Source organism: Pseudopipra pipra, chromosome 4 (genome assembly GCF_036250125.1).
Source record: "Pseudopipra pipra isolate bDixPip1 chromosome 4, bDixPip1.hap1, whole genome shotgun sequence".
In the NCBI taxonomy this organism is placed as follows: Eukaryota; Metazoa; Chordata; class Aves; order Passeriformes; family Pipridae; genus Pseudopipra; species Pseudopipra pipra.
This window is the reverse complement of record NC_087552.1, coordinates 51825320-51841093: the sequence shown is the minus strand read 5'-3', so window position 1 is coordinate 51841093 and position 15774 is coordinate 51825320. Positions and strand designations below refer to the sequence as shown.

General features: G+C 43.6%; 1 protein-coding gene and 1 long non-coding RNA gene across 5 annotated transcripts in view; both read left to right on the top strand.

Moving 5' to 3' along the window:
* Positions 1–4222: 4222 nt before the first annotated feature.
* LIMCH1 (LIM and calponin homology domains 1) overlaps positions 4223–15774 on the top strand; it is a 177966-nt gene continuing 166414 nt past the window's right edge. For 2 of the 4 annotated variants that reach the window (XM_064652945.1, XM_064652944.1), the window contains exon 1: positions 4476–4703. In XM_064652945.1, the coding sequence (XP_064509015.1) occupies positions 4608–4703 (96 nt within the window). In that variant the 5' untranslated portion in view covers positions 4476–4607. Of the gene's footprint in view, positions 4704–15774 lie in introns of all 4 variants that reach the window. The other 2 variants (XM_064652943.1, XM_064652946.1) reach the window with 2 other exon arrangements.
* On the top strand, positions 9173–15173 carry LOC135413348 (uncharacterized). Its single transcript, XR_010430187.1, has 3 exons — positions 9173–11188; positions 11580–11761; positions 13021–15173. It is a non-coding gene; the product is annotated as an uncharacterized LOC135413348 (long non-coding RNA).

The following is a 15774-nucleotide window of genomic DNA, read 5'->3' as shown; positions in this document are numbered from 1 at the left end:
GAGTAAATTCATATGCTCCATCTACTCCTGTAATTCCCAGAACAACACAGAACATCAGTGCCAACCCTGACAATATGTTGCTGAATGAGTGGTACCAGAGAGAAAGTGACTATGACAGAAGACAGCATGGCTGGGATAAACAAACAGGTGCTGTCAGCCAAATGCTGAACACTGCAAATGCACCACAGCAGATGCCCTGATTAAATAAAATGTGAAGTCACAACGTTTGTCTGAGTGATTGAATAAAATCAACATGCTTTCCTGGTCACAGATTCATTGATTTTTCATGAGAATTAAAAATAACTAAAGCTCATTTAAAGAGTCATTTTTCAAAATACGGATTTTTTAACGTTTTGCTTCGGAGTGGATATCTTTACCAGCCTTCTGCATGGCTGCATGTCATTGAGAGTTGAACTGTCTTTGAGTCTAGTTTTATCAAGGAAGAAAATGCTAAACTCTAGGTAACAGTCTCCTCCGCCTTGATAAAGGCTGCTGTCAGGGCTCTTCCCATTTGCTCTCTCAGCTCACCTCTCAGCTCACTCTTTCACCATGAGAGGCTGTGAAAGTGCATAACCTGCCTTTGGTAGTCAGTAAAAAACCTCCAAATACTCTCCAGCAGGATTAATACCTGTTGAAAAGTATTAATACCAATGTCTTTATGTCAGAGCTATCCAACTCCCACAGCATCCCCAGGCAGTCGCACTGCTCTTTGCAACAGTGTGAGTTCCATGGCAGCTCAGATGGTGCAGCTCTGAAATAATCTAGAAGTTATACAGAGCTGTGCTGGATGTGCCTATCCCTACCTTATGCTTTAGAAAATGAAGGAATTCCAAGCAGAATTTTTACAGTAAGTACCACACAGCCTCAAGTTCTCAGTGTGACATTCAGTGGTTTGTTAAATGTACAAAAAAGACAAGCAAAGCAAAGAAATGTATAAAAATCCTTGAAAAAACAAGAAAGAATATATTTAGCCAAAACAGTCCACTTATGGCTCAGCTCAGATTCCTACAAGATCTGGCCCAGGACTGTGCAACATCCCAAAGTATGACCATTATGATCTGGGGAAAAAAGAAGCACTGCTCAGAGAATTTCAGCCAGAACTGGCAGATTGTGAAGGAGATAAGGAGACAGAAAAGCCCTGGTGCCAGCAGGATAACTTCCCTTCTTAACCAGCCCAGAGGCTTTGCTGGTTTAAGGCACACTTATAAAAGCTCAAAAAGAAAAGATTAATAAGCAAGGTAAAATAGAATAGAAATAGGGGATCCTTGGGTGTTTCACCCATTTGCTCTCTGTGCCATGCTTTTTGGTAAAAGTAATTTTTTTCAAATGGAGGATGCATTTGTGTCAAATTGGCTTTGAAGAAAAAGGTTTATCGTCAGGCTAATATAAGCAGAAAATGTAGTGAGAGCACAAAGATGTCATCTAGGAGCAGTTTTGTTGAGAACTTGTCTTGAACACCAGATCTGTTCATTCAAGGAGATAGATGATAGTGGCAGAAACTGTCCAGAACACAGTTTCCTTGATGCAAGCTGTTCATTGCTGCCATGGGGTAAGATCAGACCTGCCATAACAGCAGTCAGGCCTTCTTAAACCTCTGCTCCTGCTACTCAAGAGGCTTTAACATTTTAAATGTTAGGTTGAAGACAAAAAGGAAGGGAAAGTTCCTCTTCCCAGCAGAGAAAACCAAACTGGATAGAAGACCAAACCGATTAATACAGATTGAACCAACCCCCTACCTAAAACTGTATCTTCCTAAAAGTGTCTATTTTTCCTTTTGTGCATAATAGCAGAAATATCCCTGACAACCAGAGAAGACACTCTTTCTCTCCTTCTGCCTTCTCCTATAACCACTATATTATGCATTTTTCCACAGTTAGTTTACTTTTACATAGGCACAGTCTGCTTTTGGGAAGGCTGCCTGCACCTGGACACTGATACCTGCACCTCCATAGGTAACAGATGCAAGTATGTTGATAAGTATTGCTGACACTCTAGCTTGAGTTTTACTGAAAAGAAAAGCATAGAAGCTAAACTGAAGCATTCATTTTAAAACAAGAGAGTTTTGCAGAGAGCTACAAGAAAAAAATCTCCTATTTTGTTGCTGCTATAAATTCCATCACTAAGTTTCTAGTAATGTTTCTGGTCGGGAGCAACAGAGCAACCTTGGCAAAACCTTTCTGGAGTTTCTAACATGCTTGTTTTCATATTTTGTCTCCTGTACCAGTTGCCAGGGTGGTTGTAATAGGGAAAAACCTATGACTGCTATTCAAGGGACTTAGAGCAAGCCCTGAAACTCCCCAGGCAGATGGTGGTTTAAAAAAAAAGCAAGCTGGGCTGATGCTAGAAGTGTGTTTCCATGGGAACAGGGAGGTAGGGATGCTGCCTTGTACTTGACCAAATGGGAAGCTGGTTCAGGATTAGGATTAGGAAACAAGTGGCCAGATTCCTGCTGCCATTCAGGGTGTCTTTTGAACTCCTAAATGCATGACAGGGCTCTTTAAAGACTGCACTAACTCTATATCCATGTGTCTCTGTGAGGATTTAATACATTTCAAAAGTCGTGTATGCTTGAATATAAGTGTGGGAATAGGAGTGTCCATAAGAGCACACTTTCTTTAGTGATCTATGAAAACTGACTGCATAAATGTGAAATGAATGTCCACCTTTCACTTTAAGACGAGGTCTGGGGTGGTGGTCTTTGTTTTGAACAGCTGCTTTGTGCAATATGATGCTTACCCCAGCCCAATCCAGCTCTTCTAGTTCTCCGAGAGACGATGTTGAGATCACCAGACAGCAAAATCATACATTTGATTTTGCACAGTAATAAAAAATTAGGTAGGATGATTATTTTAAATTGTTAGTCTTCCACCGCCCCAGGAGAATAAATGTAATTGTTGTCTGATAAACATCAAAGTTATTTAAATATTACAAGAATCAGAAAATAGCTTGTGTTAGCATAAGTATTTCAAACTACACTTATTTATCTTTAAATGTTTGAGATTAGACTACAATTCATCTAGATTTTGTCTTGTTGCAGTTCTCAGAAAAATTCCTATAAACCTGTTTTTAGGCCCTTTGTTACTTCCGCAAATTTAAAACAATAAACAAAGACAAAACAAAAGATAGAGAACAATAAAGACAAATTCCTAGGATATAGATTCCTGGGAAATAGAGAAATAAATATATGCACTTTCATGCATATTTGAAGAGTTGGTATTTTTTTCTTGACTATAACAATAAACAAAATTCAAAATCCCAATTGAGGTGAATTCAGGCCTAAATTAAGGGCATGTTGAAAAGTAGATCCTACAGTTTGCTTCTCATCAAAATTTGTTGACAACTGAAAAAGCAGCCAGTTACGACCCCTTTCAAAAAGACCTTAGTAGTAGGAGATTAATGTTCGCACACCTGCATTTCCAGCACAGAGACACCTTTCTATGCTTGCATAAATATAAACAAGTAACTTTGGCTCATCTTTCCAACACTTACGAGTGGAGATTTTTAGGATTTGGCTTTTAAAAGGCCTGGTGAAAAAGATTCCTGCCGTTTCTAGAAACTTCTATGGTTAACCATAGCATCTGTTTGAGCTAGGACTATTCACACCATATAAGTTAGGCTCGTAAATCTCTGCAGGACAGAGTTGGATTTCTTCCTCTGCATATACAGAAAAAATAAGAGGGTATTCACCCATGGTATATTTTTTTAAGCACACCGTGATGCCTGCTCCACTTTTGAAGGAAAACTAACGCCGTTCTGCTCTGTGCCGACCCTCACACGTTTTTGCAAGCCCGGGTTGATGTCCGCAGTGCCGTGAGAGGCACCTGCCGTGCTTCACTCCTGGGGCAGAAGCCCCCGGCCCCCGAGCAGGTGGTTGAGGGTTGGCCGAGGAACAGCGCCCTTTCCCACCGCGGGGACTGGAGATTCTTGGGTGCTCCGTGCAGCAACACCAATTAATGAGATGTTTAAGGCCCCAGCCGCAAACAGCGATTCGACGCGTGCGGCTCGGTGCCCTCCGGGACTGCGGGTGGGAGACTTGCCACCGGGTCCCCCCGGCCCCAGGTGCCTCCTCCCCAAGCAGGGAATGCCTTGCCATCACGGTCCCTGTCCCCCACCCGGGGTTCCCGACTCCCCGCCTGCCCCCCCGCCCCCCCGGTCCGCAGCGCCGCCCGCGATGCGATGCTCGCAGCGGGGAGGCGGCGGCGCGGGTATTTGCATGGGCTGAAGGCAAAGCGGCTTCGCCCGTGTGTTTTATTTTTAGCTGGCAGCTCAGGGCAGCGCAGCACAGCTCCGCCGGCGGGGCGGGCGGGGCGGCAGGCGAGGGAGGACCGAGCCGGCAGGGCGGGCGGGCGGACGGGGCACCGGCGGAGAGAGGTTACCGCAGGCGAGCGGCAGCCAGTCGGGCTGCGGAGCGCCGCCGCCCCCGGCTCCCGCCTCGGCGGCTGCGAGGCAGGGAGAGGCAAGGAAAGGCAGGGAGAGGCAAGGAGAGGCAGGGAGAGGCAGGCAGCGGCCTCCGGCGTCCCCCCGCTGCGGCCGCGGCTCACCCCGGGCCGGCGGCTCGGTGCTTGGCTTCTCCCACGCCGCAGCCGCGGCGCGCCGGGGCCCTGCAGATGGCCAGTCCTGGGCTGGAGCTGGGAGAGGTTCAGCCTCCTCCCGAGCCCCCCCAGCCTGAGCTGGCCTTCACCGAGGCTCAGAAGTGGATCGAGGTAAGCCCGCGGGATGGCAGGGATGACGGCGCCTGTCTCCATCGCGGACACCCCGCGAGACGACCCGGTGTCCTTCCCTCCCCCCCCCAGTCCGGGTCGCGGGGACTGTAGGCATTTTATCCCGCGCCGAGCTCCTTCCCGGCCTCCCTGCAGCTCTCTCCAGCTTTCCTCGCTGCGGGGAAAGCAGCCGGGGCTCACCGACGTGTTTAAGCCCCCGCGCACGGTGCGCGCCTTTGGATGGGCCCCTGCCCCCCTCCCGCCTCTTCCAAACTTAATCTGTTAATCGCATTTCCCCTCCCCGCCCCCGGCGTTGGGATGAACGGGCGGCTGTAAACAGGAGCCGGGCAGGTGCGCGGAGGTGCGGAGTGGGCGCTTCCCCGACCCCCAGGGTGCTCCCGGGGGCGGAGGGGCCCCCAGCCCTGCCGGGAAGCACCCGGCCCTGCGTCCCGCCGGCTTCCCGCGCCCGCGGGTGGCGGCGGCGGCCGCGCAGGTACCGCTCCGCAGTGCGCGGAGGGCGGGCCGACACCGCTGCGGGGCCGGGGACAGCCCTGCGGCCCTGCTCCCGTCCCTCAGACGAGCCAAAGAGAGAGATTTGGTCTCGCTCTTCAGGCAGGGTGGAAAAATAGATGTGCTTGCTGTTTGCTCCTGCCGTAAAACGCAAAGACGGGCAGGTGGTGGGTGAAATTTAATAGTTAAATATTTTGGCATGTGACAATAGAGACACTTTAAATAGCTCTCAGTCTGATTACCAGTACAGAACACACATGAAGGTGGCATAAACCCAGAAACCAGCATAGCAGCTCCCTTCAGTTGCAGGCTTTGAGTTTAATCTGCAGCTTTTAGAAAGCTTCAGTGGATTCTGGTTCCTGACAGTAGTTAGGCAAATGGTTGCTAAAATGATTGTGATTTTAAGATTCCCTGAAGCTGTGTGATTTTCAGACTGTGATGGTTTACTCCAATATCAGCCAGAAAGGTAATGCTGTGTCAGACTTCAGGGAATTGGCCCGGACACAGTAATCTGGCTGGTGTAGGACTGGAGGCAAAGGAACAACAAGGAATGTGAAAAGAAGGGCTTTTGTGCCAAGGAAAGGTGAGTATGCAGCCTGGAAGAGGAAAAGTGCAGTGCACATAAACACCATTTGTCTCAGGAAGATGAATACCACATTTTCTGTATAGTCGTCTTTATGATAGTGGATCAAGGGAGACACATGTGACTCCATCGTATGTATGGTATAAAAGTGTTTTGTGACCATGAGTTCTGCTGACTGCTAATGAAGCCAAGAACTCAATGGTGAAGCAGTTCTCTGTGGGTAATGAAGCTGTGACCGGTCACTTCAGGCATGATTATAATTAAAGGACTATAAATCTTCCTGTATAGAGCAGAAACTTTTGGGTCAGGCAGAAATTTCTCTCTTGGGTAGTTTAGCCCACAGTTCACTGTGACATGAAGTCTCATGCCTGTATCTTGTGCTACCCAGGATCTGGTGAACAGAGCAGAAGAGCTCTTTAACTTCTTATGTCCTCCATGCAGGCACAAGGGATCCATGTGTACAAAGGAAGTTGTCTATAACTTCTTGTGCTTCCTCCCCTTTTTAAACTTGCTTGATACATGGATGACAAAGCTGTAATGTGCTGCTAATGTTGCCACTATTACCTTGCGTGTTGGGAGCCTGGAGCATTACCATGGCTGTGGTGCGAGAGGGAAGCATCTGCCTTTCCAGCAGTGCCCAGAGTTGATTCTCCTATGACAAGAAATGAGGAAGAAGCTGCCAGTGAAGCAAATGTGGCTTAATTTGCCTAACATTATATTTCCTTTTAATCCCGGTTTGGCTTAAGCTCTGGAGCATGAGGGTTATTATCTCTTCGGAAAATCTGATCAGTATTCACTGTTCTAAACCTGGATGATTTGGACTGAGTGAATTATGCTTGACATGTTAGTGCAAAATTATTGAAAAGCATCGTCAATCTTAAAAAGAATTAAATAAAAAATTGAGGAATGATACAGGTATCAACATTCAGTGTGCCAAGCCCTGTTGATTTGGGTGAAAGCAGAAATGGGGGTCATGTTGTGTCTGGCTACTAGATCCATCTGCTTCAGCTGGCTTTGTACTTGTCTCTCACCAATTTATTCTTTGGCCTAGAGATGTTAACAAATGTCCAGTGGGTTGTGTCTTCCAGCTCCCTTCTGACCATTTAAAATGATATCTCTCTCAAATGAAAATAAATCATTATGGTTGCAAGCAGTGCTGGTGGACCCATAGTAGGGAGAAGACAAGCTAGTGAGGATGTTAACAGGGTGAGACAGCTTAAAACCTGTCTTAAGCTGTAAAATAATGCCATACAAGGAAATTGAAGTAGAAGTGGACAGAGCTTGCTGTGCATTTTTATTTTTGACAATTAAGTTGTGTGACTTGCTTGTTGAATTCTCATCTGGTTTAAATCCTTGCATGAGTCCTGTCACCATTGTGTAGGGCTGACAGGAATCCACCCTGCGGTCTGTAGTGCAATTCTCCTCTGGTGGGGCTGGAAAGGGAGGCTGTCCTCTTTTTACAGATAGAGACAAAACATGAAGTAATGAATGTTTAGATCTGCAAGGATCAAGGTACTTCCCTTCCTCTGGTTCAGAGGTCTTAGGGGTCTTGTGTTTGCTCCTTGGGTTTGTGACCTTTCACCAGAGCTTGTCTTCTGGGTGCCAGAAGCCTTCTTTTTCCTCTGCCAGCATTACTTTAATCTGGCTGCTACAGGGTAGGGTAGTCTAAGTTGCAGTGAAGTTTGGGTGGATCCTTGTAATAATCTTGTCTTTCCCTGGAGCTCTGACCTGACCCAGTAGCACTGAGAAGTGCCTGAGCAGGAAAAAAGGCCAGAGCTCTCTTACTGCCAAGGCTGTTTATATATTTAACAATCTGTGTTTTGCAAGAGAGTATTTTAAGTGGTGATAGATTTGGTCTCCTCTGTGTGTTGCAGAAGATGGGATTTTGGAATTCTGTGGTCTTTCAGCTTTGATCATGAGTCTACTTTGGAAAGGAAACCAGCATTTGGGCTTGCTTAATTTTGCATAAATATCAACTGTGCATCGCACTGTGTAACAGTAAATCAGTCCTATCATTTTAGTTTAGCTTGGCATGTGCTACTTAAATGAAGAATGCCCTCTTAGTGATAAAATGCACCATGTTAGTGGCACACAGAGGAATTAAAATAAAGGCACTGAATGAAAAACCCTGTGAGAGAGCTACATCAGTCTGCATTATTAAAGGTGTGGTATCTCATTTCAATTAAAGCATCTCAGTTTCACTGAAAGAATATATCAGCCTTGTAAAGCCTAGAAGGTTACGGAAAAATAACAAATCTAATTTAATCTAATGGCCTGTAATCTTAAAATGTTAAGGGTTCCCCTTATGTATGTTTAAACTAGAATAACTGATGGTAGAAAGACCATCTGTATAAACAGAGTTATTCTTGCCGTAAAGATTCATAGGAGAGTAATACAGTAATAAAGTTGCATTTAATGCCAGTGTAATTCCTAAGGGTATTGTTATCTCCTCATCGCACCTCCTAGCCTTGCCTCATTAATATGCTTTCTCCTCATTGCCGAGACTTGGTTCAATTAGGGATGGCTTTTCCAAAGACTTATATTCCTTAGAAACTTTGCCAGCTGATAAGAATGCATTCTTTATAGTTGTATGGTAATAATAAACAGGTCATGTTTTTCTGTCCCGTATGACCAGCATTTGACTTTGCTGTTCCCTCTAGATGTGTGGAGGCTAAACACCATCAACTTCTAATAAGTATGCTCCTTTTTCCCTGTATATATTCCCTTTGAGAATTCTCTTGCTAAGGAGAAATTTACCAGCAGGAGAGGCTTGTTGGGTGTTTGTGGATTATCTTCTTTTTTCCCTCAGCAAAACACTTACCTGTGTTAGATTTCCTTATTGAAGGTGGCAGTTTTAAGTTGGTAACAGTGCTGCTGCTTCCAGGAGAAGCCATGGAGCTGTGTGCATTCCTTAGTGTTTCTGGATGTGTCAAATCATACAGCAGAATATGCACGCCACTTCTGCTCTGCCTTCTCTATGGAAGAGTAAGAGGGGCATAAATCCAGGAAATTGACTCAGGCAAATAAATGTCATGTGGCTTGTCTTGTGCCACCAGTCTGGAAACAAGGTTTTTATAGAGTGTCTATCTTTATTGTGGGAAAAGTGCTGGAGAGCTGAGGCTCCCACTGCAAAAATGTAACTTAAAGGCAGTTGAAGGTAGTTCATTGACAAAATCTTTCCTAAGTGATGAAGAACTTGTTCGGAGTATTTGCAGTGGGGGCCTGGAACTTGAGTAATGCACAAGTTTGTTTGTATGACCTTCAGAATGTGGTATGACATTTGAGGAACATCAGTGATAAAGCTCTTTTGATGAAAAGTATTGGGTAAGTTAACTGATTCACTGAGTATGTGAGTGACCTGTGTCCCGCAGGAGTATTTCTGTTTTCAAATATGTGTAGACAACTACTCTTCCTTTGCTGTGAAGCTGATTTTAAGATCCTTGAATAGGGGCTCCAGTTCCTTTGAACATTAATACAGTACTTAGAACAGTGGTGCCTCTAGCCAGATTGGGACGTTTGGGAGCCACTGCAGTCTTGCTGTTATTTGGATAGGAATGGATCAAATCCAACAAATATCCAACAAGCATTTCCAGAGAATTCAGTTTTGACTGCCTTATGAGTGTATTTGAATACAACTATTTAAGTGTAGAATGTTGCACCAAGCTCTAAAGACTGTATGGTTTTATTAACCAAGTATTGTAGAAAAGCTGTTGAATGAGTCTCCAACCAGTGTCTGCAGTTAAAATTTCTCAGCATTTAGCCTTTCTTTTCTTATTTTGTTCTTCTTCTACTGCTGGAAAAGTGTCTTACCTGTATACTTTACATAATGTAATGGGAATGAATTTATTAAAGTGAGCCAGTGTATTGTCAGACTAGAAGAAACCTATGCAGAAGGGTTAGACAAGTTGCCTGCTTTGTGGACAAGCTGAAGTATAGGCCACGTGAATCCTTCCTGCAGTGTCTGTAAGGCCACCATGAAGAGTCAAAATGTGTGTGGATGGTGCCTGGTCCTAGATGGATATGAATGCAAAATAACTTTACTGTGCTTATAGTGACTGGACTTGGACAGGAATTCTTCACTGCTATCTCTACATCTCCTCCTGGGCAGTGTTTAGAGGCTGCAGGCAGGACAGATGGGATGCTCTTCATTCTGGCTAAGTTAGTAATTTCAGTGGAAAGAAAAACTAAATAGATTTAAAGAGGGTGGAAGAGGTCACCCAAACTCCCTGACCCTGTTTGGGAGGAGGTCAGGGAAATTTTTTCTGCTCTCAGTTGCCTGCTAGCCAACCTTCTGTCCTGTATACATGAACCCAGTTCCCTTATCATGAGATCCGTTTAAGCCAAGTAGCCCTTGGCTCTGGAGTAAGAATAATCAGAACAACAATACTATTGATAAAGGGATAATGTCAGGAAATGCAGGACTGAGCTCTTAATTGTCTTAAAACTGAGTTAATTTCTATTTTCAGTACCAACATTTTAAAATAAGAGAAATATCTGCCCTTAAGACCAGTCTGTGATGCCACTATGCAATTGATGGTGGAGGTCAGTTAGTGCAGGTATATAACCTCATTACATTTGTTCTGCTAGTGTCAACTATATTTTTTAATTTTTTTTTTTAAGGCAAGCATTGGTTCTCTAGAAAGGAAGGTGGAATCTGGAGAATAAATAGTAGGTTGATACAGCAGAATTGTTTTCTAGCTTCTAAAATGTGTTGGCTGATCTGGGAAGTGGTGTTTAATGGCAGGTTATAAAAACTGCATTATCTTTTGTTTGGAAAATCTACCAGCCTAGAAGCTTTTCGTCCATGGATGTAAACTTCTGTGCATTGGTTCTCTGCAAACTTCCTAACAAGAACATTTTTTTAATGATGTTTCTGGAAAAGCCATTTACAGGGGTGAAAATTTCACTTAAGAGGGCAGCTGCATGGGGGAAGGTATGAAGATTTTGGCATGCAGACCGTGAAGATCTAAGCTTTCCCCTCTTTCTCCTTCTAGGATGTCATTTAAAGAAGAAAGTACTGTCTTCTCTTGCCTCGCTCAGTCTCTTAGATCACAATGAGTGCAACAGCTACCATGGCACTAGTACCATGACATCAAAATTGATCACTGAAACTTCTCCCAGCTATGTTAATCGCTGTCTTGGGCCTGTGTCCTTGAAACAGCCTTGTCAGAATCTGAGGAACAGTAACATGCCCCAGCTTAAAATGAAGAAATCTGTGCCTATTACTGCCTTTATTTTAGAAACAGCATAAATGTACTCTCTGTACCTGGGACAGGGTGGGGAGTGACTGCTGGGGCAGCAGCTCTGCTGGAAAGGACCATGGAAACCTGTGGGACAACAGGCTGCGGTGTCCCGGCAGCAGGAGAGGTTACCCCTTGGTGATTTTCTGGAACAGGTAGTGATGGAAGTGCTTGTTTGCTTCTGCTTGGCACTTGCTATGTCACACCTGGAATACTGCATTCAATTTTGGGGCCCAGAGCATGGGGGGGGGATTGGTAAGCTGGAGGGAACTGAGCAGAGAGTCCCCAGGCTGGATGGGGCTGGAGGACTTACTGTGAGAGACTGGGTGGTGCAGCTGGGCTTCTTCAGGAGAGGCGGATTTGTGGGGACATGGCAGCAGCCCCCCAGTATACCTGTGGGCAGGTTTTTGAGAAGACAGAGCAAGGCACTTCGCAGAGGTATATGGCAGTAGAGTGAGATGGTTGTCATAAACTAAAATAGGAAAGGTTATGCCTTGGCATAAGGAGAAATTTCTTCACTACAAGGCCAGTTGAACAGTGGTACAGGTTGCCCAGAGAGGCTAGGAGAACACCATCCCTGGAATGTTTCATTCCTGTCTGGACAAAGCTGGGAATGGCCTGGTCAGACCCAAGAGCTGCCCTTGCATGGAGCAGGAGGTTGGAGGAGGAGCCTTCTGAGGTCCCTGCCAACTTGGTTATTCTGTGCATCTATGACTGCTTGACAGTGAGTGAGTGAACATCACTTAATTTTATTTTTAATGCCGCTTTATTGGTTACTTGTATTATTGTAGCGCTGAAGAGCCTGTTTATATAAGCAAGATCCTTCTCTACACAAAAGCAAAACTCCTACGGCTTATGGCAGGCATCTTCAGGGTATGCTGCTGAGTTTCCTTTGTAGAAACTCCTCAAGGCAGTGTAAAATGTGTTTGGCTTCCAGTCTAACTATTTTTGCTAAACCTGTTTTATTTTAGAAATCTGTAAATATGGCTGATTTCCTTGGCTTGGTGAATTTTTTTTTGTTGTAATTTAATTCACTGTGCACTGCTATAATTGACCCATAAGGAATTTAAATTATTTCCCTTCCTTTTTAGATCTTGAGAAGACGACATCCAGGCTTAATTATTGAGAATTTAGATGCTAAGTCCTTAAGAAGCTTTATGTTCGTGGTATTAGTTGTTTATAAGAATCCTTTACCTGGATAGTCACTGCACAGTTCTAATATAACTTGCTACTGTTAACTAGTTTGGGTTTTTTTTAATTGTATGTGTATATAATGATTATTGCTAGCAGTCCTTACCTTAGCAAAATGTCTAGCTTAACAATAGAGTTTAGTAATAGAGCTTGCATCTGATATTAAAATTGACTTAAAATAATCTAGTGAATTCTCAATTGGTGAGGAAAGAAGAAAATCTGCTTCATTTGCCTATTTTAAGAGAAACCCTATTTTGCTGGTTTTTGCTGTTCTGAGGGCTCATGCCTAGTATCAAAGACAACTTCATGTTGAAATCAACTTTGACAAGCTAAGATTCTGAAAAATAATACTGCTGTGGCTTCTTGGCTCTGGTATCATCGTCAGTGATTCACAGATCACTTCACAGGCTAAGGTGAAGTGTGGTGGAGGCAGAGGAAGCAGTTTTTTAATTCTGCTTTAAACAGATGGATGAGTAAGGTAAGAGAGAAATGCTCTTCATTAATTGCTCCTTCCTTCACAGTCCCTGGTCTGTGATGGAAATATGACAGGGATTTCTGTGATGTGTGATCCCACAGTGAGTTTCAGGAAGAGCATGAAAGGATGTCTTTTCCTTATGCTGTTCCAACATCCGAATTCTCCCTACCTCCATCTGACCTTTCCACAGTCTTCAGGGGAACCCCAGCCCTCTGGTTATCTACAAGCTATATGGCCAGTGGCTGCATATACTCTATGTAATGTACAAAACCCAGGATTTCTCATCCTGATACTGTAAATACATTGTTTTCTTTCCCATAGGTGTTGGTAGATATCCATACAGTGTTGCAGTTGTGAGCATCGACGTTCCTGGCTGGATTGCAGTATAATTTAAAAGACAAATTAAACTGTTACCTACCTTCTATTCCTTAGACAATACATTGCTGTGATTCAGGCTTTTCTCACCAACACCGAGGACTTGAAATCTGTAAAAAGATTAATACACAAGGGTTCCCAAAATTTATTTTAGCTCTGATACATTCAGCAAAACGTGCAGGTCAAGGGCTTTAACATAGGGTATTTATAATGCCTCATAGCACTGAATCATGCGAATTCCCTTACATGGGATGGGACTCTTGGAAGGAGAATTTGTGAACTGAAGATGAAGAAAAGTGTGGTCTTCTATTTCTGGAACTTTGCATTTCCAGAGTGGCAGAAAAAAGCTCCAAATGACCTCTCCACCAAAACCAGAAAAGCTTTCATCAAAATGTCTACTTTATTAATCTAGAAAATTCTGAAATAGATTTTTCTTAAGTCTGCTGTCAGAGAAGGGAAGTTTCAGTGCCTAAGGAAAAACACCGAAGTCTTTTCCTCCCAGTTCTTTTTTTTGTAATTCTTTGATTTAAATATTAACTGCATGCCTTTGATGACAATTTTTCTTGTATTTTCCAAACTGGTTTTTTTTCAAGTTTAAAAAGGAGCCATGGTGTGTTAGCGAAGGTCTGCTGTTTGTCGGTGAGCATTTTCTGACTGGGTTTGGGAAAAGGGACGGAGGAATGAGAAGAGGCAGAAGTGACTGCCTTGTCTCTGTCAGACTGGCGTGGGCAGGGATGCCCAGTGCTCCAGTGCGTTCAGTACTGAATCCCTTGGCTTTGTTTCTGTGCGATTGTTGTGATTCATTTCAGTGGGCTAATTCACATACATTGTTGCAACAAAAGCAATTCTGGAATTTTTTTCAGTCCAGAAGCATAAATGTAACTATATAATCTAAACAGGAAAAAAGAAAACGTTGACAACTATGTAAGTAGGGGGTTTTTTTTCCTGTTTGTCCTTTTCCTGATTCTGATCAGTTGTTTTTTAAAGTTGTAGTTTGGAAAAAGAAAGGTCCTGATTTGGGAGCATGCATGTACGATGTCTTGGCTTCTGCTGGTGTTTGGATTAATTAAAGATAGTGAAGAAAATAAACTGTTTTCCAGAAAAGATTATACTGGCAAGGAATAGGAGGTGTCATAATCAGCGAGTCATAAAGGTGAGTCTTGCCTGAGTTCAAAGAAATTATATAAAAGCTTAGCCTAACATCCTACCCCTCCCAAAACCAATTTTTACTTCAACAAGGGGGACTTCAGTTTTGGAATAACATGGAAAAAAACCAGTAAATCAACAAAGTTTAGGCGACTCAAATGATCCTTTATTAGAAACAGCTTGCCTCTTCTAAAGAGAAACAAAAGTACCCTCTAAACATTTTAATTATGAACATGCAAATCTTCAGTCTTGCTGGAGCCTTGTTTTCTCCTTCTCTCAGATCAGTGCCACTCTGCCCACGTTGATTCTCTGCTGAGGGTGCTGGGCTGATGGGCACTTTCTGTCAGGGCAGGTACTACTTCCCACTGGTGGTGTGGACTGTAGGCAGTGCTACACTGTTCTCTCGGGATGGCCCAGGCACATGGCCACTGCTGAAAGTGGAGGTGGTGCCTGTTGTGTGGTGGCTTCAGCATAGGCAGCTGTTGCATTGCAGTTCCTGGTATCCAGAGCCTCTTAGATTGGCACAGCACAGCTGAGGGTGAGATATGTCCTGTGAGGAGATCAGCTTAAAGGGAGCAGAGGGTGTTAAAAATAAAGCTGGTGAAGCTGCAAAGTAATTTCTTCTCCCTTGCTTATCTTTCAATGATTATTTTCTCCTGGGAAGCAGTCCTCAGTTAGATTTGCAGGTGTTCATTTGCTATGGGTGCTCTTCAAAGATGAACATCAAACTGGATTTATTGCAGCCTCACATATGAAAGATGCACTGCAGTTGATGGGAGAACCTTCTTGGAATGTCCTAAACAGAAAAGGATCCTTATTTTTATTTAAAAAGGCAGCTCAGGAATAAATGCTTTGTTACTTCATTCCTTTCCGTCATTTTGCTTCTTATTAGTAGCTTCACGGGAGAAAGTAAGCAAAAGTGTTAGAGATAGCTGTGGGATAACTTAATGAAAATTCACTCTGAGGTGACGTTCCAGTACGATATAGTAAATAACTCATCTACTAGAGCTTGTGGGATTTTATCCGTTAATTTCCATTCATTGTAGTTCACTAGTGTCTCTGATGTTACACTGCTGAATAATAGCTTTGATTCTTTACTTTTTATTTTTGGATTTCAACCAAGACTCTCGAGTGCATATTTTGGTTACAGGCAGATCTGATTTTTTTTTTTTTTTGGTTGTTTGATTGTTTGGGGGGTTTTTTTGGTTTTGGTGTTTGGGTTTTCTTTCTTTTCTTTTTTTTTTCTTTTTGTTTTAAAATTGTCTGGAGAAAACTCGCATTTCAGCTTCCCACATTAAGGGCCTTGAAATCAATAGATCAAAGCCAATGCAGACTTCTTGGAAGTGGTGCAATCTCAAACTGTGTTGAAAGCTTTTGTTCTTTGCCTTTTTCCTGTCTCTTGGTATCCCCCAAGAGAAGGAAGAGCATAAGGGGGGATCTCTGTGTTGGGAAAGGAAAATATCCCGTCATTCTATGCTTGTAGTACCAGGGCTATGTGACTAGAAGGAGCAGATTTCTAGAAGTAGCAGTGATGGCAGCCTTTGCACAGGATGA